Raw genomic sequence first — 14,918 nt, forward strand, 5'->3', positions numbered from 1 at the left:
TGACCATTTTAACTTCTTCATGCTAAAAATAGTGCCGGCATTGTGGAGTAGAGGAATTACTAAAATAACTAAAAAATACAGAGAAAAGGAAAGAAGGAATCAAAATCGTACATTACAAAAAGCAACTAAATACAAAAAAAGAGAGACAGTAATGGATTAATTACAGTGGATTTTTAGAGTTTACACAAAAAGTACTGAAACAAAAGAAAAAAAGAGTTAAAATGGATTTCATCAAAATTAAAAACCTTTGTGCATCAAAGGACAGTATCAAGAAATATAAAAGACAATCTACAGAAAAAAAAGACAATCTATAGAATGGGAGAAAATATTTGGAAACCACATATTAGATAGGTTTTTAATAAACAGAATATATAAAGAACTCCTACAACTGAACAAAAAGATAAACAATCCAGTTAAAAAAAAAAGGGGGAATGAGCTGAGACTCAGCATCAAAGGACTGAGAAAAACCCTAGAATGAGCTGAGAATTAACATCAAGAGACTGAGAGAACCTTCTTGACCAAAAGGGGGAAGAGTAAAATGAGACAAAGTGTCAACGGCTGAGAGATTCCAGAGTCCAGAGGTTATCCTGGAGGTTATTCTTACGCATTAAGTAGATATCACCTTGTTGTTCAAGATGTAGTGGAGAGGCTGGAGGGAATTGCCTGAAAATGTAGTGCTGTGTTCCAGTAGCCATGTTTCTTAAGGATGATTGAACAATGATATAGCTTTCACAATGAGACTCTGTGAATGTGAAAACCTTATGTCTGATGCTCCTTTTAGCTACTATATCAACAGAAGAGTAGAACATATGGAATAAAAATAAATAATAGGGGGAACAAATGTTAAAATAAATTCAGTTTGAAATAGTGGTAAATGAAAGCGAGGGGTAAGGGGTATGGTACGTATAGTCTTTTTTTCTCTATTATCATTTTATTTCTTTTTCTGTTGTCCTTTTCCTTCTTTTTCTAAATCGATGCAAATGTACTAAGAAATGATGAATATGCAACTATGTGATGATATTAAGAATTACTGATTGTATATGTAGAATGGAATGATATTTAAATGTTTTGTTTGCTAATTTTTTTTAATTAATAAAAAAAAGTTTAAAAAAAAAGGGCCAAAGATTTGAATAGCCTTTCTCCAAAGAAGACATTTAAATGGTCAATATAAGTATTATTAAAAGATGTTCAAAATCCATCAGCCATTAAAGAAATGCAAATTAAAACTATTAAGGTGCAATTTTGCATCCACTTGGATGGTTATTATTTAAAAAAAACTGAAAATAAATGTTGAGAAGGAGGTGGAGAAATAGGAACCGTTGCACATTGTTGGCGGCAGGGTAAAATGGTATAGCCTGTGTGAAAACCGTTTTGTGGTTCCACAGAAGGTTACAGAATTACACATGACCCAGCAATTCCAGTCCTGGGTATATACCCCAAAGAGCTGAAAGGAGGAACTTGAACAGATATTTGTACACCAGTGTTCACTGCAGCATTATTCACAATAGTTAAAAAGTAGAAGCAACCCAAGTACCCATCAACAGATGACTAGAAAAACAGAGAGGGGTATATCCACACAATAGAGTATTATTCAGCTGAAATAGAAGTCAAAGTGTTGCCACATATTAACATGGATGAACCTTGTAGATATAATGTTGAGTGATATAAACTAGACAAAAGGACAAATACTGCATGATTTATCTTACATGAAATAGTCAGAATAAACAAATTTAGAGACAGAAAGCAGGGATGGGAGGAGGAAGAGAATAGAGAATTATTATCAAATGGGTTTGGGTTGATGAAAATAGTTTGGAAACAGTGGTAAAAGTTACACAATATTGTCGATGTATTTAATACCAAATAAGTGTCCACTTAAAATGGTTAATATGATTATTTTATGTATATTTTACCAAGATTAAAAATAAATATTAAATAAAATTTTAAAATTTTAAAGGAAAAAATATATAAGATGAGAACCAAAAACTCTAAATGCCTGTTTTATACTGAGTGACATCTCAATGCTGGGGGAAGCATCAGACAGGCCTAAAAATACAGTACATCATCAGACAGCCACTGGTACTTATTAAGGCATGGTTAAGCTGGAGGAAGGACTTTAAATTAGCAAGCCCAATTCTGTTCAAATGTGGAAACCAAAGAACAGAGACACAAAGTGCTTACCCAAGTTCATGAAGCAATTTGCTCTCTATAAAATAGGGCCTTATCGATAAAGAAGGTAAAACTTTCCATTTTTAATTACAATAAAATCAAATTGCTGCTTCTTTCTAGGTCAAGTGAAGACACTTTGACTTGCTTTTGCTACAAGTTCTAGAAAAAGGGCTGAGAATTTCATATTGTGTAACAGCATTATTAAAGGGTGTAATTATCTAACAAATATAAAAGTAGCATCTGGAAGTTGTAACCCAAATCACTTTGCTGCCATAAATTAAGACAAGCTCACTTTTTAATCCTGAAGCTCCAGTGACACTTTATGGTCTTTAGAGGAAATATCATAAAAGACCTCAATTTTCCTTTTTCCAAAAGGAAAAGCTAAAATATGCTCCAGAATGGATGCACTCAACTGTTCAATTAGGAAAAGGCATTCTGGCCTATTTCCAGCACCAGATGTTTCCACCACTGTGTTTCCTAGGGTACAGTCAGAGGTGAAATTAACAGGATGGTACCTGCCATAGATGATTACACAGTCTGTCTAGTATCCCAAGAATAATTAGTCAAACAGCTCAGGGAAAAACATTCAATAATTATCTCAACTGTTCTTAAGGTTTAGGTAAAATGAATTTGCCATTTTCAGATTAAAGGTTGCATTAGCTTGAAACTAGTTATCCCTATAAAGCAAATAAAGAATTTGAGGATCAGAGACATTAAGTTACTTGCCCAAAGTTATAAACCTAGAAAGTAGCAAGGCCAGATGTAGAATAAAAGTTTTCTGATTTCTTGTCCCAGTGCTATTTCTACCTTACCAACACCAGTTTCCTCTCAGCATTTATTTGGCTATGGCAAGACTGGGCCAAATCCCAATTTCCACTGCTATGTTCATATGCCCCACCATGCTTAAAATGGACTCTAGCACCATTAGACTTACAATTTTTTTTAATGTGACCTAGTCTTCTTTGCAAATAGGTATTAGTTAAATGTTTGCTGAATGAATATTCTAAAAATAGTTTCTCCTTCAAATTTGTTGAAAATTCCAAATGAAATTTCTAGTTCCCTAATTTCAGTCACTTCTAAACCATAATTTTTCAAAAAATGCTCCTAAAATTCTAAACCAGAACTATAAAGTTCTGACAACATTCCTCATCCCAGCCTTACCTGATAGTAAAATGAAACCTAAAACCTACACTACAATTCAAGCCCCTTCTCATAAAGGAAAACATCTATAGGTTAGAAGCCACCTTACTAGAACCCTGAGTCAGTGCGTGGAGAGCAGAGTGCTCCTCTTTCCCTTTTGTGCAGCACCTACAAGTGAGAGTTTCATGATCAAAGGAATCAATTTTACCTCCAGCGCTACCACTTCATTTTTCTGAGCCCTGATATTTCTGCACCCTTAGGGACACAACAGGCCTTCAAAACAGAAGACAGAGGCCATGAAAAGCAGAGTTGTTTGCTATTTGTTAGTGCTGTTATCCTTTGTCTCTTGGCTGTCACATTACAAGTTAGGATCAACTTAGAAGCCAGAGCCACAATTATTTATAACCACCTGATAATCGCAAAGTCTGTCCTCAGAGACTTCACTCTATTAGATGAAACTTTTGTCAACCATAAAGTATGAATGAGATAGGAATGATAAAAGTTAAAATACCCCAGACACTCAAAAGACACTGAAAACAATTTTTTGCTACATGTTTTTTCTGGAGGAGAGGTGTGTGGTCTGGAAATGGCTTCACTTCTGATTTAAGAAAAGGGAGATAAATTGAAAAAACTACTACTATGTCTCAGGAACCATGCTTTTATAGATGACAACTTGTTTAAACATCAAAGCACTGCTATAGAAGTTATTATTCTCTTCATTTAACAAATGAGAAAACTGAAGCTCAAAGAAATTAAGTGATGGACTCAAGTATCACACAGTAAGTAAAAGAGCTGGGACTGGAACCAGCCATACTCATGGCTCTGCCCTCAAGGAGTTTAGCGTGATGTGAGGAAGAACATTAAACAAGTAAATAAATAAATACCAGGTGTACATATTTAAGTAGGGTGAAAAAGAAAGACCTCTGAGGAGAAGACATTATGGCTGAGACCTATAAGCTGAAGAAAAGTTGGTGGGAGTGACTGATAGATTAGTATGTGCAAAAGTCCTAAGGAGGAAATGAGCCTAGAGTGCTCAGAGGTGTAAGGAAGCTGGAGTATGGGTGGAGTAGAATAAACCATCACTGCCAAAGAAGACAGAAGTTTAGTCATGTAAGAGCCGTGAAAACAAGTCTGGATGTATTTAAGTATGAGAAATCACTGGAGAACTGTGAGCAAAAAGCAGTATGTCTGCCATATAAAGAACAAATTAGAGAGGCTACAAAAGAAGCAGGGACCCAAGTAAAGAGACTACTGTAGTAGATCAGACACAAGATGGACAGCTTGAACTAATGGGGTATCAAGGAGATAAAGAAGTATACAAACTGGAGATATATTTAGGAGATAGAAATGATAGAACTTACTGATGTACTGGGGGTGGAGAGGGGATGGAAATGAAGATTGAATCAATAATGCCCAGATTTCTAGCTTGGGTTGAATGGAACAGACTCAAGAGGAACAGATTTGGTAAGAAAATCATTAATTCAGTTTAAAATCTAATTTTGAAATGCTATGAGGTATCCAAATGAAGAAGTCAAGTATGCAGTTAGAAGTATGGAGCTTAAAGGAGGCACATGTGGAAGCCAGATGCTGCAATAATCCTTCCCATTTAACCTGTAATATTCAAGATATTCTCAAATGGCAACTCCAAAGCTTGCAAACCTAGCTGCTTTTCACCCTTAAGCTATACTTAATATTAGGTTTTCAAAGCATAAAAGGATGTACCTCTCCCTGAAAAATAGTGTAGAGAGCAGGCAGGTTTTCCATGGTTTCGGGTCTTCCTGAATTCATCCTTACTGTTCTAGGGTTCCTCCATTTTTCTTCAGCTAAAGCTAATTCAAGTGTCCTGTCACAAAAAAAGAAGACAAACAATTAAAGAGACATTCGCATTAAAGAAGAAATGAATGAGCAGACAGTTCACAGCTATTCTCTACAAAATACCATTAGACTTCATACCATGCACTTTTTAACATTTTTTGTGAAATATAATATATAAAAAAAGCAATATATTTTGAAGTACATTATAACAAGTAGTTATAGAACAGATTTCAAATTTTGATATGGGTTACAGTTCCACAATTTCAGGTTTTTCCTTGTAGCTGCTCCAAGACACTGGAGACTAAAAAAAATTATATCAATATGATTCAGCAGTTATGTGCATTTGTTAAATCCTATCTTCTCTGCTACACTCCTTTTCCTTTGATCCTTCTCTCAATCTTTAGGGGTATTCGGGCTATGCCCATCCTAACTTTTTCGTGTTGGAAAAGGGTGTCGACAATATGGGATTAGTTGGAATTAGCTGATGTTTCTGGAGAGGCTGGACCCCCTGGCTTCAGGATTTATCTGCCCTAGGAACCATCTGGAAGTTGTAGGTTTCTGGAAAGTAATATCAGTGCATAAAACTTTTGTATAATCTCAGATAGAGACCTAGGTGTCCTTTAAGGTTAACCAGAATGGTGTTGGTTGGGGTTTGGCACACTGTGGTAATTAGCGCTATCTAGGTGAAGCTTCCAAAAGAGTAGCCTTCAGAACAGCCTCTCAACTCTATTTGAACTTTCTCAGCCACTGATATGTTATTAAATTTCTTCTTCTCCTTTTCGTCTGGAAAGCATTATCAATCCCACGGTGCCAGGGCCAGGCTCATCCCTAGGAGTCATAGCCCACATTGCCAGGAAGACTTATCACTCCTGGATATTATGTCCCATGTAGAGGGAAGGGTAATGGTTATCCTTGCAGAGTTGGGCTTAGAGAGAGAGGCCACATTTGAGCAACAAAAGAGGTCCTCTGGAAGTAACTCTCAGGCATAGCTATGGGCAGGCTTAGTTTCTTCACTACAGAAGTAAGTTTCACAAGAGCAAGCCTCAAGATCAAAGGTTTGGCCTATTAACTTGATATTTGAGACAGTATCAAGGGTTTCCTGGTGGCAAAACTTAATAGTTTCATATTTTTTTTCCTATTCCTCAACGGACTTTGTCAATACTTAGTTGTAAATCATCAACACTCTCAATTTTAGACAATTTTCACTGCTCCAAAGAGAAAAATAACAGATAAACACTTCACCAAACAGAAAATCCAAACCTCCCCTTAACTCTTGTCCTTCCCCGCCCTGTTATTTACCCCTGGTATTGCTGTGGTACTGTTGATGTCTTCCTGTTAAATATAGGCCACAGCATACAATAGTAGTTTCCCCACTATAACCCTCTATCATTGACTTTTTGTACAAGATTTATAACTTTGAAATAGTTTATGCAAGCACTTATTTATATTTGTAGTTTTAATCAGTGGGATACAACCCCTTTCAATCATGTCCACCTTCAATATGGCAATATTACTTGTAAACCAACTAATGAACTGCCTTCACTTCTATCCATTCCCTCACATTTAAGTTCAACCTCATTAGCTAACCATTCAGCCATTTCTAGCTTCAGTGTATCTCTAGGTTCCTGAGTTTACATGTACCAAGATCATAATAGTGAAATCATACAGTATCTATCCTTTTAATACCATGTACTGTTATTCAAATTGTGTTCTTAGAGTCAACTCTAATCCTAGGGAGTTTTAGAGACTGGGATCTTATTTCCTTTAATTTTGATATGTACAAATTGTCTAGTATTGCTATTTTTACTTTTTTTTTTCCATTCCTCATAGCACATTTATTTCAGTAATCCCATTGTGTTGGTTCTTAGCATGAGCATAGTGTTACACAATTTCCGTACATATAATCACATCCAAAACAAGTTCTAAAATTTAAATTGTAAACATTCTCATCATATGTAGAAATATTTCAAATGGTGTATTAAGTTTTGCTAACTGATCAAATTTGGAAGAGAATATGAGAAAACCTATTCTAAATTGTGTAGTGAGCATCATTTATTAATTACATTTCTACAATGTTAAATAAAGAGGCAAACCTGTCCTGTAAGCATGTCAAATGTTAGGTAAAACATTAAAAAGAAACAAATTTGTTAACAAAAAGATGTCTTGCAATAAAGAACATTAGATTTTTAAAATCTATTATGATATAAAAATGTAAAGGGTAATAGCATCTTTGTTGACAAAACAGGAGGTAGCATAGATGCACCACTTTGTCTGAGAAATGCAACTGGAGTAAAGAATATTTCCTTACCACAAATAATTTCCAGGACTATGTATATATTTCTTTTAGAAATATTTGTTTAAACAAATCTCCCTCCTCTTTTTAGTATAAAAAAAACCGTTTCATGTGATTTTAAAAAAACACTTACACATCTAGATAGAATAGTACTCATTGCCTTATTTGAGTGAACAGTCTCAAACTATGATGTACATGATATTTAATGCCCTAAATTGAGTAAATTTAGTTAGAGTTTCCTGGTATTATACAAAACACCAAATATATACAAACAAAATATAATACCTTATTTTTCTATGCAAGTCTTGTGGGGAATAAACAGAGCCTTGATTCTGGTAACATTGCAGAAAACATAATTTTCCAATAGTCTGTCTATAAGTACCCATGTGCAACAGTTTATAAATGGCTGTTTACATGTAATGATCTTTTGAGTAAACAGTTAACCAACAAAACTTAGCAAACCTTAAAAACACATCTTCCACTATATATAAAATATATACTGTTTTAAGTATTTAATTTGCTCTGATGTCACTATTATTCAATTCTCCCCCATTTTCCTGCTTCAACCACATTTCCAAAGAACTCTGCTTTAAAACAAGATGTAAAGCGAACATTTGGAGCCACCTCACAGTCAAGTAATTTTTCAAAATTCCATAAACGGCCACATAGAATTCAAAAAGCTTGGAAAAGCATCACCCAGTCAGGTGTAAATGTGTGCAATCAAAGCAGTTCTCCTCACAAGACTTTTATGAGTAAAAGCAGCACTCACCAAAAACCGAAGTATTTTCCTCAAGCAGCAAAAGAAAAATCTAATGTCAAGATGAATAGCAACTATTCATACAAACACAAATATGAAAACTACAGGTTAAAAAAATCAGGTGAATCATATCCTCTGCATTTCAAAAAAGAAGTCAGTTCATTAAATTCTTTACATCTATATTCATCATCAAGTGATTCTCAATAACAGTTATAGTGCAGCTTCTAATAACCCTGACACCAAAAGGCCAGAAAACTTCAAAGACCACAGGCACGTAGCTATAAAAAGAGTAGTTAAGGAATCTAAGAAGGAAAGTTCAGTTGGAGGAGAAGACTTGGATAGCTATCCTGATTTTTTGCATAAAATGACTGTTGTTGTTTTACAGAAACTTAATTCTGCTGATAAGAAAGATAGCTATTAAACAGAAGATGAAAGTTCCTGGGATAATGTTGAACTAGGTGATTACACTACACAGGCAGTAGAAGATGAAACGTATAATGATATTAATCAAGAACATGTGAACTTAATTTCTTTTATTTAAAAGCAAGATGGAAGGTCAGGAGCCTGGAGAAGATACTACCCTTAGTTATGATCAAAATGATGGCTTTTATTTTGAATATTATGAAGATGCTGGAACTAATAACTTTTTGCATGAAATACATGATCCTCAGCATTTAGAAAATGCAGTAACTTCATTGTCAAAGCATAATTCTGTTTTTCATTGGACTGATTTGTCTCTTGAGAAGAAATCTTGTCCTTATTGTCCAGCAACATTTGAAACAGGTGTTGGATTGTCAAATCATGTCAGGGGCATCTTCACAGAGCAGGATTAAGTTACGAAGCCTGTCATGTTGTTTCTCCAGAACAAATAGCCACAAGTGACAAAATGCAGCATTTTAAAAGAACTGGCACAGGGACTGTTAAGTGGGTTAGAAAAGCTACAGAGAAGTCTGAAGCCACTTCTGAACACACTTGTCAACTGTGTGGCGTTTGGTTTGTTACTAAAATTGGATTATCAAATCATGTTAGAGGCCACCTGAAAAGATTTGGAAAAACCAAATGGGGTGCTCAAAAGTTTCCAATCTGTATATTGAATGAGATGATGCAAAATGAAGAAAAATATGAAAAGATCTTAAAGGCATTAAACAGTCGTTGTATTATTCCCAGACCATTTGTAGCTCAAAAACTTGCATCAAGTGATGACTTTTTATCTGAAAATGTTGTATCTCTTGAAGCATACCATAATGGTCTAAAGACTGAAGCTGTATCAGTGTCTGCATCAGAGATAAAAGGAGTTTCCTAAATGAATGTGATGAAACAAAACCAGAACTGTCCAGTGGGGAAAAAAAAAAGTCTCTTACACTGACAGAATTTCTTAAAAACAAAAGAATGGGAGAAGAAAGGAATTCTGCTGTTTCTCCTCAAAAGACCCATAATCAAACCGCAAGAAAGAGATTTGTTAAAAAATGTGTTCTTCCATTAAATGAAGACAGTCCGTTGATGTATCAGCCACAAAAAATGGACTTGACTATGCACTCAGCCTTAGATTGCAAGCAAAAGAAATCAAGGTCAAGATCTAGGAGCAAGAAGAAAATGTTAACATTACCTCATGGTGCTGACAAGGTTTACATTCTCCGATGCAGGTTTTGTGGCCTAGTTTTTCGAGGACCATTGTCTGTTCAGGAAGAACAGCATTTACAAAGCATTTACAGCAACACATTGTAAACGCTAATCTTCCATGGACTGAAGCTGGCATGGTTGAAGTCACATCACCACTTTAAAAGCCAGCCTCCATTACAGAAACTTCATTTTCTCTACTAATGGCAGAAACAATTTCATAGAACGAGGAAACCTTTTAAATGGCAAGTTTGAATTGGATGTAAATTTGAAATTCTTTGTCTTTTTTCAAAAGCCACATTAAATTTGGTAGTTGAAGAGGACTACCAAATAAATCAACGCATGATGGTGAATGTTAAGTATTTCATGTGTTTTTTTAAAATACTTCCAGCTGAAGTAGTAAAAGGACACATCTTACATATATAGGTAGTTGTTTTTTTTTTTTTTTTTTTTTTTTTTTTTTTTTTAAAGGAAAGACAGAGAGAAGGAAGGAAGGAAGGAAGAAAGGGAAACATTTTTAAACATTTTCTTGTTTTATTGTATTCTGTTTCTCCGTTTTTTTTGTTACATGGGCTGGGGCCGGGAATCGAACCGAGGTCCTCCGGCATAGCAGGCAAGCACTTTGCCCGCTGAGCCACCGCGGCCCGCCCGGTAGTTGTTTTTTTGATGACCCTGTAACAGAGTCTTTAATGAAAGTCTTTTTTTGTGGTTTTCTCTGAGATACATCAGAAATGACCACAGGGCATTTTACCACTGCTCCATGGGCAATGCCTCGATGGCATTCCAACTTATTTTCTGTCACTGCCATGAAATGACACTCTTCACAGCAGTAGTACCTTTTATCTTTTCCATGGGTTTTAGCATGTTGCACAAATGTTTTAGGGCAATTGGTACCAAATACACACTGAGAACACTGTAACCGTGCACTTCTCCCTTCATCCAGTAGTTCTTTCAGTTCACGAATTTCCTCCATCAACTTCTGCCTTCTTTCTTGGTGAATAATCATATGCTTGAGAAGTAAGTTGCGATCTCGAAATGTCCATCCGCATTCTCTACAAGCATATGGCCTTGGGACATTAAGACGGCGAAAGTGACTATTTTCATCTAAATGACACATCATATGCCTGTGGAGGTGATTTTTCTCCCTAAAATTCACATTGCACTTTGTACAGGGGTCGAATTGCTGGCTCTTCCTTCAGTGCTGAAAGTGCAGGTGACTCAGAATCGCTCTCTTCACATTTCTTTTTTAAGGTATTTGAAAGAAAAGTGTTAGTATGAACAGGTAAACTGTCTTCTCCACACTTACCTGAGTTATAAATTAGATGTTGAAAAGCATCCACAGATTCCAAGTTTTCATCAGTTGATTCAGGCTTCACTTTTGATAATGCATATTCCTGCAAGTCTACTGCTTGTAGTTCTTCACTCTATTCCAAAAAGTTTACTTCTAGCATTTTTTATTTACTGGGTAGACAATTAGAATCACTAAAGCAATCCTCAGTATAACGGGTTATCTTGCTTACATCCATTTTCCGCTTTCTCTTTTTTTCTTGACCTCCTTTAGAGTGAACTGGAGCTTTATCCACACTGTCTTCATTAGTCATAAGAAACTGAATGAACTCTTTTTGGGGATCCCAGTTTGTATCATTTTTTTACCTAAATTCATCTGTACCTAAGGAAATTCCTGTTAATGTGTTGACACAATCATCTTTTACCAATACATCTTCACTATCTTTACCCACCTCTACTTGATTTACTGAAGTGCCATCTGATTTTATATTACCCTCTACAGAATTCTGAATGTCACAACCAACCAAAGCAGGGGTAGGTAGTTTTTTAATGGAATGGGTTGGATTCTTAGCATGTGCTACATCTGATAACAAAAATAAAACTTGGTATTGACCTGCTTTCTGGGGTGTAGATAGCTGAAGATCAACTATTACCTTTAAGGTTGAACAAGATTCGGCTGTTGGCTGATCCACAGACTGTCAGTGGTTAATGAAACACTGCCTTTATTCATATTGGAAGTCTTAGTTAAGGAGGAGTGTGAAACTGGTCCATCAACAGCAACTCCTTTAGGCAAGATAAAGTTTTCACTACAATCAGTAGGAGCACCAGCATGTATAGAGTACACTGGCTTCTGCTTAAGGCTTTTTCAAATTCGTCCTTTAACAATTCTTCAGGCAGAGTCAACGTATTGTTTTTCCGAAATGATGGCTGACAATCTTTTGGTTTATGAACTCCACTCTCCTTTTCTGAGATAAAATTGTCATCTAGGAGTTCTTCTTTAGCACCAGTAGTATCTGTGTTTATCTTCAAATCATCCATATTGTTGGCAAGCCCATTTAACACATTTAGTCTTGGTTTTGTTTTATTAACATCTTGCTGCAAGAACAAACTCATCCGAAATAAAATCAAACCTGCTTTCCTCTGGCAGAGATTAAGCTTCCAGGGACACAAAGGCCAGGGAATCAGACAGCATGGTGCCATGTGTGTCAAACCACGGCGACGTTGGGAGTGCGCGGCGTCCCCCAGTCACATGCAGCTCTGTACGCTACTGGGCTCCAATGGCCCCACTCCGCTCCCGGCTTTTCGCCTTCGGCCCGGATTCCCATGGCGCAGGAGCGTTGCTTTCCGGCCTCTGCCGGGCTGCGGGCTGTGGACTGCGGGCTGCGGGGGTGGCCCGCGAGGAGCTCCTGGGTAGCTTCGCACTGATCGAGTGTTGCTTGTAACCCGGTCTAAGTTTCAGTTCTTATCCACGTCACATTCCACTGCAGTCACTGGGAAGGAGAGAGGAGGCCTCTAAGCAGTTAGTCAGGGACCTAAGCTCTTTCCATCATTTGGTTGGTTAGTCAGGGACCTAAGCGCTTTCCATCATTTGGTTTTGGCATCCCCTGCAGATCCTCTTGTAATATTAATACTGTACACAGTCATTTTCCTCCAGAGTATGACTCTTAGTTTTGCAAGGTGAGAATTAGTTCAAGCAGAGTTGATGAAATTCAGATGGATGAAACTTAGAAGAGATGTCTAAGATCAAAAGCTATATCAAGCTGGTTGCTGACGCTGAGGAACTGAGAGGCAGACGGCTTGAGCCTGGCATGGAGATGCTGAGCAGCGGAGCCCGCAGGAGTGCACCGATGGGTACACGGTACTGCCCCACGCCCCCACCCCAAGTGCAGCCCAACGCACCTTTCCTGCACTCCTCCCAAGCACTACCTCCCCCTCCCTGTTTCCTGCCGACTACTGCCAACACATAAAGGTTGTGGGTACTAACTGCCATACCTAGACTACCCCCATACCTAGTGTTGCTATTTTTTTTTTGCCAGGGGAAAGGTTTGTGTGTGCACGTATGGATCTCAAAAAACAACAACAACAACAAAAGAGAATAATAATAGTAATAAGAATTAACATTTATCAAGCACATCCAGGAACTGTACTAAGTAATGGATGTCCAGTAATATCTTATTTAATCCCCCAAACTCTCAAAATACAGGTACTATTATTACATTATACAGATAAGAAAACCAAGGCTTCCAGAGATTAAATTACTAGGCCTATGTCAAAAAGCCAGCAAACGGTGCAAACTCTAGATGACCCAGAGTCTATCTCTTAACCACTATGCTAGGTATTAAATCTGAAGTGATTATGGAAGCAGATAGCTTAGTATTTTCTTGACAAAATTAACACACGCATGTTCATTTTAGACTTAGTTTTTGCACATAACCTTGCGTAGTCTTGCAACAGAAGCCAGCCACATAAAATATGTATCTAGACTCTCTTGTATTATAGAATTTTTCTTCTTCTGAACATTATTAACATTTCAGCTGAAAAAACAAACTGGTATTTCAGATTCTGTTTTCTGAAATCTTCTAAGCTAAAATCACATGCTAAAATTGACTTTGCACCTTCTACCCATAAATACTTCACAGTGAACTTACTAAAAGGAAGAAAAGACAGCTACTAGGGGAGTAGAAACGATACAGAACAGCTCCCAAAGCCACGACAGAGATAAAAAAGACAGCGTACCCCATCCTGGAACGGCTGGCTGGCTGAGAGAATCCGCTCTGGTGAGATCGCCGAGGGGCGCGGGCTTCACTGGGCGGGGCGGCAAGCGGCCGGAGTCACTCCCTTCCCCCATCCCGGGCTGGCTGGGAGAATTGGACTGCCACGGCGGCTGGCGCCCACACCACGCACGGCCCCCTGGACCAACTGAGAGAATTGGATCGGAAATCCCCAGGCCATGGAGAACGGTGACGGGGGGGGGGTGGCACTTCCAAACCCGTGACTCCCCGGGAACGTGCACTTTCCCGGGCGGGCCGCTGTGGCTGGCGCCCTCCTGCCACCGGGTCGACTAGGAAATTCGGACGGGCGCTTTCCCAGGCTGCAGCGGCCAGCGACCCTCCGGGCGTTCGGACCCCGAGCCGGCTGGCACTCTTCCAAGCCACTTCGGCTAGCGAACCTCCCGGACGGCGAGAGTTTTCCAAAGTTAAAGGACCCACAGCACCTTTTACTAGTGGGACCCGCAGACAAACGTGTGCCACGAGCGCCACCAACTGGGCAGGATAAGAAAAACAGAAACCAGAGATTTCACAGAAAAATCTTACAACCTTGTTGGGTCCGACACCCACGGAAATCTGACTAAATGCCCAGACGCCAGCAGCAGAAGATAACTGTCCATGCTCAGAAGATTGAGGATATGGCCCAGTCAAAGGAACAAACAAATAGTTCAAATGAGATACAAGAGCTGAGACAACTAATGCTGAATATACGAACAGAAATGGAAAACCTCTTCAAAAATGAAATTGATAAATTGAGGGAGGACATGAAGAAGACATGGGATGAACATGAAGAAGAAACAGAAAAATTGAAAAAACAAATCACAGAACTTATGGAACTGAAGGATAAAGTAGAAAAGATGGAAAAAACAATGAATACCTACAATGATAGATTTAAAGACAGAAGATAGAATTAGTGATTTGGAGGATGGAACATCTGAATTCCAAAAAGAAACAGAAACTATAGGGAAAAGAATGGAAAAATTTGAACAGGGGATCAGGGAACTGAAGGACAATATGAACCGCACAAATATACGTGTTGTAGGTGTCCCAGAAGGAGAAGAGAAGGGAAAAGGAG

The 14,918-nt window shown here is 37.8% G+C and overlaps 1 protein-coding gene and 1 pseudogene across 1 annotated transcript in view; one reads left to right on the top strand and one right to left on the bottom strand.

Annotated features, from left to right (window-relative positions):
- The window catches only part of ZCCHC17 (zinc finger CCHC-type containing 17), an 87,301-nt gene that overhangs the window by 57,971 nt on the left and 14,412 nt on the right, over positions 1-14,918 (bottom strand). The window contains exon 2 of the mRNA XM_077150517.1: positions 5,029-5,149. Coding sequence (XP_077006632.1) covers positions 5,029-5,094 — 66 coding nt within the window. The 5' untranslated portion in view covers positions 5,095-5,149. The remainder of the gene's footprint in view (positions 1-5,028; positions 5,150-14,918) is intronic.
- Positions 7,983-10,012, top strand: LOC143663942 (zinc finger protein 644 pseudogene; annotated as a pseudogene).

Source organism: Tamandua tetradactyla, chromosome 2 (genome assembly GCF_023851605.1).
Source record: "Tamandua tetradactyla isolate mTamTet1 chromosome 2, mTamTet1.pri, whole genome shotgun sequence".
NCBI classification, from domain to species: domain Eukaryota; kingdom Metazoa; phylum Chordata; class Mammalia; order Pilosa; family Myrmecophagidae; genus Tamandua; species Tamandua tetradactyla.